This window comes from Bufo bufo, chromosome 4 (genome assembly GCF_905171765.1).
Source record: "Bufo bufo chromosome 4, aBufBuf1.1, whole genome shotgun sequence".
Lineage (NCBI taxonomy): Eukaryota > Metazoa > Chordata > Amphibia > Anura > Bufonidae > Bufo > Bufo bufo.
In genome coordinates, this window is record NC_053392.1 from 25,653,596 (window position 1) to 25,672,434 (window position 18,839).

Genomic DNA, 18,839 nt, shown 5'->3' on the forward strand with positions numbered 1-18,839 from the left:
GCAGAGGTAAGACCTGAAAAGATCCCAAACATGTTCCCTGATGGAGATTATCTTGGTGGACGGGAATCTAACAGGTTGCCTAAAAACACACAAGTCTGAGATGGTGACAGGCAAGACTTTTTCCAATTTATTTTCCAGCCCAGGTCTTTTAACAGGGAGCAGGAAACACTGATGTTTTGGTTTAACTTTTCTTTGGTCTGGGAAATAAATAGGAAGTCGTCTAGATATGGCAGCAACAGAACCCCTGACAATCTTAGAAAGGAAGCCACCTCCGCAATCACTTTTGTAAAGATTCTGGGGGCTTGTGAAACCCCAAAAGGTAGGGCTTTGTACTGCAGGTGTAGACACTCTCCTTGGACCCAGACGGCTGTCTGGGAGGACACATGAATTGGCACATGGTAATATGCGTCCTCTAAGTCCAGAGTCGCCATCCAGCAATCTCTTGCTAGGAGATCTATGGTTGATCTTATGGTCTCCATGCGAAACTTCTTGTATTTGAGGAACCTGTTTAGTTTCTTTAAGTTTAGGATTACTCGGAAGGAGCCATTGGGTTTTTTCACTAAAAAAAGAGGAGAGTAAAATTCCTTGCCCCTCTCTGCCTGTGGAACATGGACTACTACCCCCTTTCGTAGAAGAAGCAACACCTCTGACTCTAAGGCCTGTCTTTTGATTTGATCCTTGGGGCAGTCTGTCTGAACGAATGAATCCCGGGGACGGGTCAGAAACTCCAACCGGAACCCTTCTCCAATCCCTCCCAGGATCCAACCGTTTTTGGTTACCGTTTTCCAGGCTGGGAGAAAAAGAGATAATTTTCCCCCTACCTGGTATTCAGCGTCATTGCTTATCCTTAGGTCTTGGGTCCTGGGGCTTAAAAAGGAAACCTCCGGATTTTTTAGGAAATCTATCCTTTTCCCTTCTGTCATACTGTCTACCCCTTTGTTTTTTATTCTGGTATCTACAAAAAAGGGGGGGGCGTTGAGAAACCGGAAAGCACTTCTTTTTGTCTGAGGCTTTTTCAAGTATGTCGTCAAGAGATGACCCAAAAAGCCTGTCACCCTCACAAGGGATGGAGCACAGTATGGCCTTCGCGCCCTGATCTGCTTTCCAGGATTTCAGCCAGATCGCTCTCCTAGCCGCATTGAACATGGCGGATGATCTGGCCGAAAACCTAATCATATCAGTGGAGGCATCTGCTAGAAAGTCGGCGGCTTTAAAAAAGGTAGGAAGGGAGGCCAAAACCTCCTCTCTTGGCTTTTTTTCACTGAGATGCTGTTCTAACTGTTCCAACCAGATATGCAGTGATCTTGAAACCCATGATGCTGCGACAGCAGGTCTCAGGCAGGCAGAGGACGATTCCCATGCCTTCTTTAAATAAAAATCCGCTTTTTTGTCTAAAGGGTCAGACAGGCTACCCAGGTCATCAAATGGTAGAGCAGACTTCTTGGCGATCTTTGCTACCGGGGCGTCTACTGTAGGGGCCTTGTCCCAAATAGCTGCTACTTTCTCATCAAAGGGATATTTCCTTTTAACTGAATTTGGGATAAAAAACTTCCTATCAGGATTTTTCCGTTCCTTTTTAATTAATGCTTGGACGTTTTCGTGAATGGTGAACACTCTATGCTTCCTGGGGCCTAATCCCTGAAAAGCTGGATCTGCTGTTGACTTAGCCTGTTTCACATCTTCCAGTTGCATTGTCGCTCTGACAGCTTTAAGAAGGTTTTGGGTGTCCTCAGGTGAAAAAAAGGAACTCCCGGCTTCCTCATCTTCTGACGATGTAGCGTCGTTAGAAAATAACGGACCCGCTTCTCTTTCCTCCACGTCGGAGAGGTCTATATCAGAATCCCTCTCCGGGGACTTCTCTGGTGACCTATGGCGGCCTTTATTTAAAGACTTTAAGGAGGCCCTGACCTCGGATCTTATTAAGGACCTCATATTTTTGGAGAGGCTCTGAGATTCCTCCGCCACCAACTTATCAATACACGGCGTGCATAATGGTTTAGAATAAGAGGATGCCAGGGTTCCAGGGGTTCGGTGCATCCATCTACTGGCTCAGACATTTTTGCAGGAAAAAAGAGCCTCTTCAGCACAGCACTGTGTGCTACATCAGCTGGCTGGATTCCCCCCGCAGCCACATTTATATTTTAAAGGACGCGCCTAGGCTATTCCGACACTTTTTTCCCTACTTCTGGGTTAAGCCCTGCCCCGCTGCGCTGCGCAGACGCCTCCCTGACGCCAACAGGAAGCCGTGCACAGACGCCGAACAGCATGAGGGAAGCCGCCTGAACACGGCCACAGCGGCTCCCTCGGGATCGTCGCCGGAATGCGGGGGAAAGGCAGACTATAGGCAGCAGCCCCGGAGAGCCTTCAGCCGCCTGGGGGAGGGCAACTACCGGATCAGAACCTGGGCCTCCCCCCAGCTGCAGGTGAGAACCATCCTTAAGAACTTCCCAGGAACTTCCTATCTGAAGGACAGGAAACCTAAACTGGTGCTTGGTGGGGGTGTGAACCTTTTATCTTCTCAGGTTTCCTGTCCCGGATGGGAAGTCCCTGGTCACATGGGGTGCCGTCATGGGTGAGTGGAAAATGCAATTTTAGCGGCGTCAGACCATTTAGAAATATCAGTCCCCGTCCTAGTCATGTCAGTGAGGGGTTTGACAATCACAGAATTTTTTTTTATAAACTTTCTATAGAAATTTGCAAGTGCTTTAAGGTTCTCAGGAAGATCCCAATCTAAAATTGCCTGGACCTTCCTAGGATCCATACGGAAACCTGAAGCAGATGATAGATATCCCAGGAACTGTATATCCTGAACGGCGAAGACACACTTTTCAATTTTCGCATATAATTTATTCGTCCGTAGGACCTGCAGTACCTGTCTGACATGTACCTCATGTGTTTTCAGATCAGACGAATAAATTAAAATATCATCTAGGTATATCACCACAAACCTGCCGATAAGATGACTAAAAATATCATTAACGAAATGTTGGAAGACAGCAGGAGCATTGGTCAGACCGAAAGGCATGACTAGATTTTCATAATGCCCCTCAGGGGTGTTAAAAGCTGTCTTCCACTCATCCCCTTCCTTGATACGAATCAGATTGTACGCCCCCCTAAGATCAAGTTTGGAGAACCACCTAGCACCCGCAATCTGATTAAACAGGTCAGGAATGAGAGGAAGAGGGTATGGGTCTCGGATGGTTATCCGGTTTAGTTCGCAGAAATCTAGGCAAGGACGCAGGCCCCCATCTTTCTTTTTAACAAAGAAAAACCCTGCAGCCACGGGTGATGAAGAGGGTCTGATGTGTCCCTTAGCCAGACTCTCGGAGATATAATCTTTCATGGCTTGTCTCTCGGGACCCGAAAGATTATATAACCTGGTCTTGGGTAATTTTGCAACGGGAATCAGGTTAACCGGGCAATCATAAGGACGGTGCGGTGGTAACTTCTGCCAACCCTTTGCAGAAAAAAAAACATCCTCAAAGTCCGAAACAAATGTAGGTAGAGTAGCTATGGAGGCGACTAAGCAATTGCTATTTAAGCAATTTTCTCTGCAATGCTCACTCCACTCCAATATCTCCCTGGCCTGCCAATCCACCACTGGATTGTGCGCTACCAACCAGGGAAGACCCAATACCACAGGAGAGGGAAGGCCCTCCAGAACGTAACATGAAAGACACTCGTTATGTTGGTCCCCTACCCGAAGGTGTAAGTTATGGACAATGTGAGTGAGGTTTCTCTGAGACAGAGGAGCAGAATCAATGGCGAATATTGGTATAGGTCTCTGTAGTGTACAGAGAGTCAAACCCATAGTGCGGGCAAAATGGGCATCTATCAAATTTACCCCTGCTCCACTGTCTAGAAAGAAAGAAATAGTCTCCGTCTTAACACCAAAAACAACAACCGCTGGCAACACAAATTGAGATGTTCGTATGGAGGAAACATATACCCCCCGGCTGACATCCTCCACACAGCCTGGGGTTAGTAGTTTTCCGACTGTCTTTTTGTTTTTGAGTAAGGAAGGACAGACATTAATGAAATGACCCCTCCCCCCACTGAAAAATCAAACCCCACGCCTACGGCGAGCCTCAGGAGGACGGACCTGACGAGTAGTTCTTCCTAGCTGCATAGGCTCTTCTAGGTCCATACAGACTAACTGCTGCTTCGGAGGGGTTACCAATTGCTCAGGATTTTTCAATCTGTCCCTAAGACATCTATCTATTCTGATAGAAAGGGACATAACAGCATCAAGGGGAAAGGGGGTCTCATATAGCGCAAGCGCATCCTTAACCCTTTCGGATAAGCCAGAGCAGAACTGACTCCTGAGAGCCGGATCGTTCCACTGGGTATCTGTAGCCCACCTACGGAACTCTGAGCAATACTCCTCTGCTGGCCGCTCTCCCTGTAGGAGTCTCCGTAATTTCGACTCAGCCAGGTGACTCGGTCAGAGTCATCATATATGAGACCCAAGGCCCCAAAAAATTCATCCACTGACCGGAGAGCCTGGGAATCAGTGGGTAAAGAGAACGCCCAGGATTGCGGGTCCCCCTGAAGCAGGGAAGTATCAATCCCCACCCGCTGTTCTTCATTACCAGAGGAGTAAGGGCGCAGCTTAAAATATAACTTACAGGCCTCACGGAACGTCACAAATTTGTCCCTTCCCCCAGAAAATCTGTCAGGAAGAACAACCTTGGGTTCTGCAGCAACCTGGTTACCCATAGCAACCGCTGGGCTTGCGGTCTGCTGCAATTGCTGCTGTTGCTGGAGGAGTGACGCCTTCAATCCTGCCACCTACAAAGACAGGCCTTGAAGTTGCTTTGTCAAAGCAGCAATAGGATCCATTCTAAATAGGCAGAAAGAAAAAGTAAAATGTATTTTTTTTCCTTTTTCTTTCTACCTACACAAAATAAGGGCCAGATAATATATCACGACCGGCGTGCCGATCACATACGTGACGCAAAGGGAGGGAAAAGGGAGGGCCCTGTTCAAGGGAGAGGGAGTAGGTGGTGAACCTAGCTCACCTTGAGGCTGGCACCTGACTGCCCTGACGTCCCTAGACGGGTTTCTCACCCGTACGCCGATCACGTGCCTAAACCCTGGCTTTCCCTAAGATGAGCCCTAAGTAGTGAATAGGGCGGTGTCGGGACACTAGTCCTCACCACTAACACTAAAGGAAAACACCAAGGAGAGGACAGACAATACAGACAAAACATATAATCCCAGGTGGGCGACCACAGCGGACAACAAAAGCCCAACAGGGATCCGGAGGGTAACGCTCTGGAACAACAACCAGGAATCACAGCAACACAGCTCCAGTGGGTCAGTATAGAAGTCCAAGCAGGAAGCTCTATATCTGGCAACCAGAGAAGTGGGAGAGGGAAATATAAGGAGGTTGGGAGTGACAGACAAGAAACAGCTGAGGAGAAGAATCTACGGATCCCTGAGTGAGACAAAAAGGATTGCAAGGCAAACACAGAAAGCTACCATTAAGAAGCAGCGTGATCTTTAGACATAGAGCGCGCAGCCACCCGCTGCGACTTCCTGACCCCGGGTATAACGGAGTCAGACGAGGCTCTTGACACCCTTGTGACACCCAAAGTGCCAGTATCATAGTGCCATCTCTCCCCCCAATGTGCCAGTATCATAGTGAAATCTCCCCCCAATGTGCCAGTATCAAGTGATTCTCTCCTTCCCACCCCTCCATGTGCCAGTATCTTAGCACCAAACCCCCCAAGTGCCAGTATCAAGTGCTTATATCCCCCCCATGTCCCAGTATCATAGTGCCATCTGGCCCCCCCCAAAGTGCCAGTATCAAGTGCCTCTCTCCTCCCCCCATGTGCCAGTATCATAGTGCCATCCCCCCCCCCCCCCATGTGGCAGTATCATAGTGCTATCTCCCCCCTCAATGTGCCATTATCAAGTGCCTATCTACATCCCACCCACCCCATGTGCCAGTATCATAGTGCCATCACCCCCAATGTGCCAGTATTAAGTGCCTCTCTCCTTCCCACCCCCCATGTGCCAGTATCATAGTGTCATCTCCCCCCTTCAAATGTGCCAGTATCATGTGCCTCTCTCCTTTCCACTCCCCCATGTGCCAGTATCATAATGCCATCTCCCCCTCCCAATGTGTCAGTATCAAATGCCTCTCTCCTTCCCCCCCCACATGTGCCAGTATCATAGTGCCATCTCCCCCTCCAAATGTGCCAGTATCAAGAGCCTCTCTCCTTCCCACCCCCCATGTGCCAGTATCATAGTGCCATCTCCCCCCTCCCAATGTGCCAGTATCAAGTGCCCCTCTCCTTCCCACCCCCCCATGTGCCAGTATCATAGTGCCATCTCCCCCCCCCAATGTGCCAGTATCTTAGTGCCATCTCCCCCACAATGTGCCAGTATTAAGTGCCTCTCTCCTTACCACCCCCCCACATGTGCCAGTATCATAGAGCCATCTCCCCCCTCCCAATGTGGCAGTATCAAGAGCCTCTCTCCCCCATGTGCCAGTATCAAGTGCCTCTCTCCTCCCCCCATGTCCCAGTATCATAGTGCCATTCCCCCCCAATGTGCCAGTATCATAGTGCCATCTCTCCCACAATGTGCCAGTATTAAGTGCCTCTCTCCTTACCCCCCCCCCCCCACATGTGCCAGTATCATAGTGCCATCTCCCCCCTTCCAATGTGCCAGTATCAAGTGCCTCTCTCCTTCCCCCCCCCCATGTGCCAGTATCATAGTGCCATCTCCCCCCCCCCCCAATGTGTCAGTATCAAGTGCCTCTCTCCAAAAAATATGAGACTTCTACTGTAGACTCATTCATAGCTTTGATAGCTAGTGTACATCCATACACATGACAGCTGCCCCAGTGCACTCAGCTCTGCTATATCTCTATATATGATAGCTGCCCAGCACACCCAGCTCTGCTACATCTATACACTTGACAGCTGCCCCAGCACACCCAGCTATGCTACATCTATACACATGGCAGCTTCCCCAGCACACTTAGCGCTGCTATATCTCTATATATCTATTTACTGTATAGTAATACTTAGAGATATATAGATATAGCAGAACTGAGTGTGCAGGGGCAGCTGTCATGTGTATAGATGTAGCAGTGCTGGGTGTGCTGGGGCAGCTATCATATATAGAGATACAGCAGAGCTGAGTGTGCTGGGGCAGCTGTCATATAGAGATATAGCAGTGCTGAGTGTGCTGGGGCAGCTGTCATATAGAGATATAGCAGTACTGGGTGTGTTGGGGCAGCTGTCATGTGTATAGATGTACACTGGATATAACAGCTATAACAGAGCCTACTGTAGAAGTCTCATATTTTCTCAGTCAGTGTCTATTCAGCTCTTATAGCTGTGTGGGTAAGTGCTTTATCTCTGATACAGAAGGTCATGGGTTCAAAACTCAGCAGACACAGCAAGGTCCTGATGACTATGCCTGTAGCGTGCAAGTTGTAACACAGGCAGGGTTCTATACAGTAGTAAGGGCGCTGCCAGGAGGTGAGAGAAGGCTGCTGTCGTTACAGTATGTGGTGTTTGTGGCAGTCGCTACACCAGCCAAGGAGCCTCCTTGCACAGCCGGCCATGTGGCAGTGAAGGCTACCGGCCCAGTAGGCCAGTCCATGTTTTAGTCCATGAAAATATTTAAAGGGAACCTGTCACCGGGATTTTGTGTATAGAGCTGAGGACATGGGCTGCTAGATGGCCGCTAGCACATCCGCAAATAGCTTTGTGTGCTTTTATTGTGTATAAAAACCGATTTGATACATATGCAAATTAACCTGAGATGAGTCAGAACTTGAAAATATGACTCTTCTCTGGTCACACAAGTAAGATATTACTCTTTTATGTTAATTTGCATATGTAGCAAATCAGTTTTTTTACACAAAAAAAGCACATAGAGCTATGGGGACTGGGGATTGCGGATGTCCTTAGCTAGTCCAAAATCCCGGTGACAGGTTCCCTTTAAAGTCCATTATATTAGGACATCTCCTAATATAAAGTCTATACATATATCTATGTATCTATGCATCTATCTATCTGTTATCTATCTATCTATCTATCTATCTATGTATCTATCTATTAATTTATCTACCTATCTTCTATCTATTATCTATCTTTCTATCTACCTATCTATAGTCTATCTATCCATCTATCATCTATCTATCTATCTATCTGTTATCTATCTGTCTATCCATTTATCTATCCAACTATCTATCTATCTGTTACCTATCTATATATCTATATACCTAATCTATCAAAATTCTATCTATTTATCCGTCTATATTTCTATCTACATATCTATGTATCAATTTGCTATCTATCTATCTCATATCTATCTATCTATCTATCTATCTATCTATCTATCTATCTATCTATCTATCTATCTATCTATCTAACCTGTCTATCAGGACATGTCCTAATATAAAGTCTATACATATATCTATGTATCTATCTATCTATCTATCTGTTATCTATCTATGTATCTATACATCCGTATACCCCATCTATCTAAATTCTATCTATCAATCTATCTATCTATCTATCTATCTATCTATCTATCTATCTATCTATCTATCTATTTATCTTTCCATCCATCTATCTATCTATGGGTATAAATCTCAACATCACTAACACTCAACTTGTTAATTTTGACAACTTAAAAGAGCTTATGTCGGATTACTCACGCAAACACGAGACGCAGAAAACAATAGGTATAGAGCAAAACGGCATTTTCAGAAATAGAAGCGTTTGGCCATAGAGACAAGACCGTGTCCTAAGACGCTATTTATGAGCGACAGCAGCGGCACACAATTTTCCCGGGAGCCGATTCTATCTTTCCAATTATAAATATTGACAATTCTAATTGATCCTTCAATCTAACTATCTATCTATAGGACTTTTTCCATGATCTGTTATTAAATACAGTATGCCCCTGAAGCGTAGATAAATATTCTATTATAAAATAATATCTATTTATATAAAATATTTAAAACTAATTTAATAAAATAATATCTATTTTATCTATTTATCTATCTACTATCTACCAATTTATCCTATAAAAATCCTATAAACCCCTATCAAGCTATTAAAACTAATAAAAATCCTAATACAGTCTTTTAAAAATACTATAAAACCCCTATCAAGCTATTAAAACTAAAAAAAAAAATCCTAAATCCTAATAAATTTCTATAAAACCCCCGTCAAGCTGTTAAAACTAATAAAAATCCTAATATATTCCTATAAAAATCCTATAAAACCCCTATCAAGCTATTAAAACTAATAAAAAGCCTAATAAATTCCTTATAAAAATACTAAAAAAACACCTATCAAGCTATTAAAAACCTAATAAAAATTCTAATAACAACATACAGAAATACGATGCAATGTTACATCACATAAATCTAAAGAGATGGAGCACTTTTACATATAAATTCAAGCAGTCATGTTACAACGGTGGTAATATCATAAACTACACAAGTTCCCACATCACATTCCCAGCCTCTAAAACTAATTTAATAAAATAATATCTATTTTATCTATTTCTCTACGTATCTATCTATCTATTATCTACCAACACTATCAAGCTATTAAAACTAATAAAAATCCTTATAAATACCTAAGTATGGAGGACACTGTTATGGGGGACCTGTGGAGGACACTGTTATGGGGGATCTGTGGATGACACACTGTTATGGGGGATCTGTGGAGGACACTTATGGGGAATCTGTGGATGACACACTGTTATGGGGGATCTGTGGATGACACTGTTATGAGGGATCTGTGGATGACACACTGTTATGGGGGATCTGTGTTGATCGATTTTTTACAACAACCAGGAACCTTCCCTGTGATGCACAGCTATTTGTCCTGTTCAAGGTGTTGTCCCTGGTGCTGAGCACAGAGCTGAAGGCTCAAAAGTTTTGACCTTTCTGTGTTGATAACTTTTTTTATTTTTTTTATTTATATTTTTATTGATTTTTCAATAAAGAACAAAGGGTAACAGGGTACCAAGGTAAAGGCTCGCAGGCCAAATCGGTATGCAATTAAATACATTGTAAATTACAATCAAGTATTGTCAGAAATCAAAGAGCACAGTAGAATGGGTAATCAGAAGGGAATTAAGGATGTGGAAAGAGTTCCGAACTACTGGTGTTGGGGGAATGAGTTGTGGTATCCTAAGGTGATCATTACGCTTCTGGTCCAGTTGTATGGGAGGAGAGGGTGTTTGCAGATGACAAGGTGAGAAGCGCACCACTGTCCTATATGTAGTTGAAGGTCCCTGAAAGCCTGAGTGAGAAACCTTAGTAGATTAGAGGGTTAGAGGGGTGTCTTTGTTTTGGGGTGATCTAAAGGTTGACCAGGGGAGCCATTTTTTGATAAAAGCGATATGTGTACGATTATCCCATGAGGATAATTCCTCGAACCTGTGTATTTGATCAACTTTTTGCAACCATTGTTCTATAGATGGGGTTTGACTTTGCCTCCAGAATCTGGGAAGTATAAGGCGAGCGGCTATAAGCAATTGCATGAAAATGAAGGGGGTGTGTGGATGGTCTTTATCTTGATTGAGGGATAATAACGCCAGTTGAGGAGATGACTGAAAAGAAGTATGACAAATTTTGTTTGCCAGGGAGAAGATTTCAGACCACCATTTGTTTATAAGGGGGCATGTCCACCATATGTGGAGGAAGGTCCCTTTCTCCCGCAGGCACCTCCAGCATGCGTCTGAATTGGCTTGAGAGAAAAGTGCATATTTACCTGGCGTATTGTATCACCTGGTTAGAATTTTGTACCCATTCTCCTGGATTCGGACACAGCGGGAGGCCCTGTGGGGATAGTCAAGAATTTTATGGAGAGATGTAAAGGGGATGGTGATGTTCAAATCCATTTCCCAATGTTTTATTAAGGCAGGCCTGGCTAATATAGGCGGAGAGCGAAGCTTGCTATAAATTTGTGATATAAGTTTCCTTGGAATTGTGGGGAGGGAAATCACAGATTCAAACCACACTAGAGGACACTAGAGAACGTTGTAGGTCACCCCCATGGATGTGTTGGTTTATATAGGCTCTGAGGTATGAGACTGTAAAGATATCGCATGGGCGAGGGCCCAATAAAGCATTCATGGTGTCTAAATCAAGTGTGTTACCAGTATGGTCTAACAGTGATAATATCCCTGATGATGAAGTGATGAGGTTTTGCGACGTAGCCGTTCTCAGGGCCATGGGGGCCGTGTCAATTACATCTTTTACCGATAGGAGTGGGGAGGGAAAAGGGATGGCACAATGAGAGGAGGACAGCCACTTCCATGCTCTTAAAGTTGCTTTGACAATCGGGTAGTGGGATAGGGGTTCGGCTAGGACGTTTTGGCGCCCTAAAAGGAGTGCTCTAAGTGGCGTATGTCGAGTTCCATTTCCACTACAGCAGAGTGTGGAGAGGGGCATAGCCAGGCTATGGCACGAGATAGGAGAATCGCCTTACCATAAAGTTCTGGATTTGGAAGTCCTATACCCCCGTCTTGCCTAGGTTTGGTAAGAAGGGAGAGTGCAAGTCTGGCTTTTCTCCCATTCCAGATAAAGGACCTAAATTTTTTTTGAATTTAGGTATAATAATGTTTAGGTATGGGGATCGGCAAAACCTGTTGCAGATAGGTGAGACGTGGGATGATTAGGGAGGAAAGCAGGTTTTTGCGACCGAACCAAGATAATGTAGGGTTGGAAAGAGTAAGGTTATCTATGGTTTCAAAAATGGAGGATTTGAGTGGGACATAGTTAAGGGAGAAAAGGTCTTTTATTATGGGGCTAATTATAACACCCAGGTAGGTAATGGAGGGAGAAGACCAATTGAAAGGCAAGTTCTCCATTAGACGCCGTTTGGTAGAAAGGGGGATTCCTGAGCACAGGACTAGGGATTTGTTGGCGTTAATCTTGAAGTCTGAGATGGAGCTATAAAGGTTGAGGTGGGATTGTATATAAGGTAGCGAAACTAGTGGGTTTGTTGTCATCACGAGAACATCATCTGCAAATGCTGCAATTTTCTGCTCATTGCCTCCCAAACATAGACCTTCAATTTTCCCGTCCGACCTTATAATGGATAAGAGCGGTTCCAGAGCCAAAATGAATAGAAGTGGGGACAGGGGGCAGCCCTGTCTTGTCCCATTCCGTATAGCGAAAGGGGAGGACAGGGTCCCGTTAACCATAACCAAAGCTGTCGCCTGATTGTACATGGTGAAGATGGCTTGCACAAAGGGACCAGGGAGGCCAAACCGAAGCAGGGTATCCTTCAAATACATCCAATTGACTCTATCGAATGCTTTCTCAGCATCAGTGCTGAGGAGAAGCAAGGGAGTAGAGGAGTGGTTAGCATGGCACAGCGCATTGATCACTTTAGAAGTGTTATCTTTGCCCTCCCTATTACGGATGAAACCCACCTGGTCCCTGTGTACAAGCTGGGGGAGGAGAATAGCTAGTCTGTTAGCATTTTGGCTAGGAGTTTGAGGTCTATATTTAGGAGGGATATAGGCCTATAGTTGGAGCATTGTTTAGGGTCTTTCCCTTCTTTGGGAATGAGTGTAATGTGGGCTGCTGTCATGTCCCTGGATAGGGGTACCCCTTTTAGCGCCAAGTTGCAAACCTCAAGGAGGTGGGGTAGGAGGATATTGTGGAAAGTTTTGTAGTAAGAGACTGGAAGGCCGTCTGAATCTGGACTTTTACCTTTCGGCATTTGGCTCAAGGCTTTATTAAGTTCGGTTAGGGTAAAAGGCGATTCTAATTTTAGCTTTTGATCTGGGGAGACGGTGGGAATATTAGCAGAGTCAAGGAAGGTTGAGATGATGGACGCCCGAGTGTCTGGTGGAGTGTTGGTAGGGAGGTTATAAAGATTTTCATAAAAGGAGCAAAATTGGGCAGCAGTCTGAGGGGCAGAGAAAACCGATTTGCCGTCAGGTGAAGTAAGTTGATGAATATGGTTTGCGGCTCTTCTTCCTTTTATCCTACTCATGTGAAATTTGGTAGCTTTGTTACCATGGGCAAAGTATTTGTGTTGGGAATTCATGTAGTATTTGGCCGCTTTGGTCTGTAAGAGGGTTTTAAGTTCTGCTCTATGTTTTGATAAATCCTGAAGATGGAGATCTGAGGGACTTTTTTATGATGTGATTCTAATCTCTGGATATTTTTGAGGGCTGCATCAATTGTTTTCTCCCTAAGTTTTTTCTGATATGAACCAATGCTGATAAATTGACCCCTGATGCAGGGTTTGTGTGCATCCCAAAGGGTGTTTGCGGAGAGGTCAGGGCACTTGTTTATTGAAAAATATTCTGTGATGTGTTTGGAGACCAATTCAATCGTGGGTTTATAACCCAATAGGGATTCATTTAATCTCCAGTTGAAACATGTAGGAACACTATTTGGGACTGTGACCGTGAGAAAGATTGGGGAGTGGTCTGAGAGGTGCAGGGAACCTATTGAAGCTTCTTTACAGAGATACAAATGTTCTTGGGATATAAATAAGTAATCTAGGTGGTGATAGTTGCCGTGCATTGAGGAGTAGAAGGTGAAGTCAGATGTATTGGGATAGAGGGATCACCACTCATCCATCAGTTGGAGATTCCAAAGGTTATCTCTGAAATTTTGGAGGGATCTGCCGGAGTGAGATGATTTTCGGGAGGAAGTGTCTAATTGTGGACATAGAGCAATATTTAAATCTCCTCCTAACACTACTAACCCTTCTTTAAAGGAGTTAATGAGCTGAAAAATACTGGAGAACCAGCGGGACTGGTTAGAATTGGGGGCATATAGGTTAATAAAGGTATAAGTTTGTGGACCTATGGTGCCTTTCACTAGCATAAATCTCCCGTCAGGATCAAGTGAGTGGCTTACAAACTTAAAAGGGATTTTCCTTTGAAACCCTATGCTAACTCCACTTGATGCTGAAGTACCTCCTCCGCAGTGGTACCAGTTTGAATAGTGAGAGAATTTCATATTGGGATAATGATTAAATCGAAAATGGGTCTCCTGGAGGAACACAACATCCGCTCCGGCCTTCCTTAGGATAGAGAAGATTTGACTTCGCTTTGAAGGGGAATGGAAGCCTTTAACGTTGTATGAGGCTATATGTAGGTCAGCCATTGCGGGCTGTGTGTGGTGGAGTACCTTGAAGCCAATGTTGTGTCCTCCAGGAGAGTGCAGTGCAGGAAAAGGGTACCGCTATCATTTTCTGCATGCTGACCCGGGTAGGGGGGATCTCACAATGCATAGAGAAGGTTGACAAGTACCTTGGGATGAAAAACATGAGGGGAAACATAAACAATAAAATTAGAACAGAAATACAAAGAAAGGTGAGCATACAGAAGTACACTTCAATCATGAGGGGGGGTAGTTGGTCAATTGACCAGGTAGTGGACCGAATAGCACTAAGATAAGGGTCATGGGGTAGTAAGCAAGGAAAAGCCTGGCAATTAGCATCTATAAAAGAGGGAGGAAAACAGCTTAATACTCAAATTATTTCAGAGTCGGGAACAACAGTGGACAGCTGTTGTCATGTCGCTTCCAAAATAGGGTAAACGGTGCTGGTGAACTGGAGTTCGATTCTTTTTAAGGGTCTTGCGAGAGGCTCCTAGGTGTGAGCTGGTGGCCTCTTTTCTTAGATCTTGAGGATTTTGGGGTGCGCTGGACTTTTAAATGGTAACACTTTGGGGAGCTCAGGCAGGTCCCCTAGGTCATGGTATTGCTCCCAATTCTCTATTTGCATAGCAGGAATGTCCAGCTCTGTAATGATTGGTGCAACATCAGCATAAGACGAGATATTGAACCGCTTGCCTGCGGTGGAAAAGGCAAGCCCAAATGGATATGACCAGCGGTACATAACGTTGTTGGACCGAAGCCAGTCGGTCAGGGGTTTTAGGGTTCTTCTTGAGGGTGGAGGGAGCCAGATCTTGGTATATCTCCAGTCTGGAATCTTCATAGGTGAGATCCGCATGGTTGCGAGCTGCATCCAAAATGGCCGCTTTAACAGGGAAGTTCAGGAACTTACAGATAATGTCCCGGGGTGGCTAATTCTGCATGGGTTTAGGGCGTAGCGCTCTGTGTGCACGTTCTATAGCGATTTCATGAGGGTAATCGGGACCTAACAGGGAGTCGCATATGGATATGATGGTGGAAGCGATCTCTCCCGTCCCTATTGATTCGGGAATCCCTCTGAATCTTAAATTGTTTCGGCGCCCCCTATTCTCCTGGTCTTCCAGGGAGTTATGGAGCTCATTAAGATGCTCTGTACATCGGCGGAGTGAGGCCGATACTGCTGATTGGTGATTCAGGGAGGCGGCCTGCTGTGTTTCGAGTGTTTCCACCCGTTCTCCAACGTGCCTCACCTCTTGTCGGAACGCCGAGATCTCAGTAAGTATGGGTTCCATTACTCTGCTAAGCGCCCGGTCCAGATAACGTCTGGTGAGCGGTAGGTCCGAGTTAGGCTGGCGATCTTCTGAGTCACTGTCCCCTTCGGAGTGTGCAGGAGTGTGTTTCAGGGCCTTAGCTTGCTGAGCCGGCGCCATCTTAGATTCGCGTGCCGCGATCGTAGCGACTGCTATTTTAAGAAATTTGTCCATTTCTCCACTTGGGATCTGGCTTTTGGGGGTCACGGTTTGTTCTCCCAGCCTGGGGTTCCCGATTTTTACCATCCTTACTCGCCGGGGCTAATTATAGCTGGTGCTAGGTTCGGTCACTTTAGCAGAGCTGTAAACTAAGCGTCCATCTCAGTCCGGCGCTAGCTCCGCCCCCCTGTGTTGATAACTTTTGAACCACAATAGATATTGCAAATCTGAAACTGGTAAAAAAAAAGACTTTTATTGCAGCATAACCTATTATGTAATAATGCACTGTGTCTTGATGCAATATAATATGTTAACTAAAACAGGAATATAAATTATTCACTAATAATGCCTGGTATCTAGATATAATATAATACATTTGCAGCGCTGCTGTACAGAGTAATATTTTGATGCTAGTGCAGGTTGCATGGCAGTTATTATTTGTGATATTTTTGACATCTGCATTTAATATAGTGACCTGTTCAGCGACACGGCCAATGCAATACTGTGTTTATTCCACATACCTGGGGGCCTATGGGGCAATTTTGTTATTAAATAACTGAACATATTGATGTTCTTGTATGATCTATTGGTGATTGTTGGAGATGTTTTATCTCATCATCTTGGTAATGATACCCTCCGTAGTGCCATTTATTTTCATCGTATATTTTGTAGACGTGGGTCACTATATTGGGGATAACGCCTCTTGCAAGGTTCTCTGTATCAATATCCATCTTGCCTTTTTTTCTTTAGAATATATATTTATTTATTTTTTATTATTAAATAAAGATTGCTATATATTTTTGTATAATTGGAGTTTCATAGCTTTTTTTTGTATATGGTACAGTAGCTAAATTAATACAGGTTTTGAGAATAAAAAGTGGAAAATGCTCCTGATGTTGGAGGTGCTGGCAATAAGCCTATAAAACACTAATCAACTGTAGAAACTTGAATTGTTTTTAAAGGCTGGCTGTCCATTTACAGAAAAAAATTAGTTGTGATATTTTCTTGCTTGCAGATTTTGCAGTGCAGCATGAACTTATCACTGGCAGCAGCTATATGAAACAGACCTCTCTGAATGACCCGTCCCTTCCTATGCTTTCCCTGATAAAACCCTGGATCTACCTATTTATGTCCCTATGGTATCCCTGTACATTACCTACCGCACCTACTGTAATTGACTAGCGTCTCTGGTATTCTGAGCAAAAGGACATGGCAGAATCCTGCCCTCTGACTGGCTGACAGGCTGTCCATCAACCTCTCAGCCAATCAGGGCTAGCACCCACCTCCCCCGCCCTCCCAGGGTCATGTGATCTTTCATCTTCATCTTCTGTTTTTCCCTCCAATTTCCACAGTAAAATGGCCTTGGCAGCATTTTGGCGCTATGTGTAAATCGACAAAACTTCAGATTAGTTTGAGAGCAGGATGTTTGTGAAATTGGTAATGAATCTGATAAGTTCAGAATCAGTTAAATCATCCTTAATCTGCTTTCTAAGTTGTAATTGGGTCTCCTGTAACCTAACTTTACCCCCAGTCTTGCTACTAGAGGTAAACCAAACCCAGGCAGACATTAATGTGTATAGATAACTTTAGGGTCTGAACCGAGGATTGCTTCCATTGGATACACATGTCATTCTTAGTTTGATAACACACAATTCTCACATTTCTTTGATGTTTTCTTGTCCTGTTTTCTCCCTACAGATCAGCTATGGAGCGATGGATCCCATCTTCAGTAACAAGCTCCTGTTTCCTTATTTCTATCGCACAGTCCCTGATGGGTCCACTCAGTATGAAGCCATTGTCCTCCTACTGGAGAACTTTGGCTGGAGCTGGGTGGGGATGGTGACAGTAGATGATGAAAGCAGCCAACGAGCCGGCATGGAGCTCTACAATGTAATTACACGGAGCGGGGTCTGCATAGCTTATACAGAATCTGTCAGTAATTCTGCCAATTTCAAAATATCTATGGCCTCCAGGAAGGTGTTCTATAAAATACAGAAGATTCACTGCAATGTGATTATATTTGTTGGTAGCTCATATGGCTTACAGACATTGCACTTAATATTTTCAGATGACTTAAATCCTAGAAGAGTTGTAATCATGCTCTCAGTTATTTTACCTGAAAGATTCATCTTATTTACTATATTTCATGGATCTTTGCAGTTCACTCCTCACAAAGGAAGAATTCCAGGATTACAAGAATATTTACTCACAGCCGGTCCTCTAAAGTATCCAGAGGTTGAGCTGATGTTTGATGTATGGAATGATTATCTTTCTTGCAGCTCTGGACAGTATTCATCTTATAGACCATGTAATGAAAGAGATGTTCTAGGTAATGTGGATCACTCCCTGTATGATGTAGACAATTTCCGTTACACATTCAGTGTGTATTCTGCGGTGTATATTGTGGCTTATGCCTCACATCATCTGATCTGCTCACATAAAAGACAAGAACATCTCCAAATATTTACCACCCAAAATGTCAAATGGAAGGTAAGATTTTTCAGACTTTTCCAACATTTTCTGTCATATTCCGAACTCCAGTAACACTAATAATACACATAATTCTGTGTGACTGTCTGCTGTAACCCTCACTAGCACTAAAGGAAGGAGACCTCATTTAATAAAAATTTTTGCCACCAATTTGTTTTTGGCCCATATTTTGATGACAGCTTTGTGATCCACTTGTTAATGAGGGCACCAGCCTACCCTGACAGCATTACTGGGGGTGATGCCAACCATCACAGCAGTCCCATGCAGAGCTCAGGGTTGTACTGATAAGTGCTGAAGAGCAGTTTGCCGAACCACTGAGGGAAGGGGCAGGAGAGGTGTTATAATGCAGAGTATGGAACCAGAAAGAAAGCGTATGGAATAACTGCATATAGTACCAGAGTAGACTCTTGAGGAAGCAGTAAGAAAGTAGGACCTTGAGGCAAGAAGTGGCTGGAGGGAAATCTTTAAAATATATGTGTAATGACCGGCGTCACGCACAGGGAGGAAAAAGGGAAAGCCCTGCCCAAGGGAGAGGGAAAGGTGGTGACCCCTGACTCACCTTGCGGCTGGCACCTGACTGCCCTGACGTCCCTAGACGGGTTCCTCACCCGTGCGGCGATCACGTGCCTAAACCCTGGCTTTTCCTAAAATGAGCCCTCGATAGTGAACAGGCCGGTGGGATCGCTAGTCCGCACCACTGACACTAAGAGGGAAACACCAGGGAGCGGACAGACAATACAGACAAACACATACACGCAGGTGGG

General features: G+C 44.6%; 1 protein-coding gene across 1 annotated transcript in view; it reads left to right on the top strand.

Annotated features, from left to right (window-relative positions):
* The window catches only part of LOC120998915, an 80,059-nt gene that overhangs the window by 31,121 nt on the left and 30,099 nt on the right, over positions 1 to 18,839 (top strand). Inside the window, exon 4 of the mRNA XM_040429794.1 lies at positions 17,284 to 17,475. Within this exon, the coding sequence (XP_040285728.1) occupies positions 17,284 to 17,475 (192 nt within the window). The remainder of the gene's footprint in view (positions 1 to 17,283; positions 17,476 to 18,839) is intronic.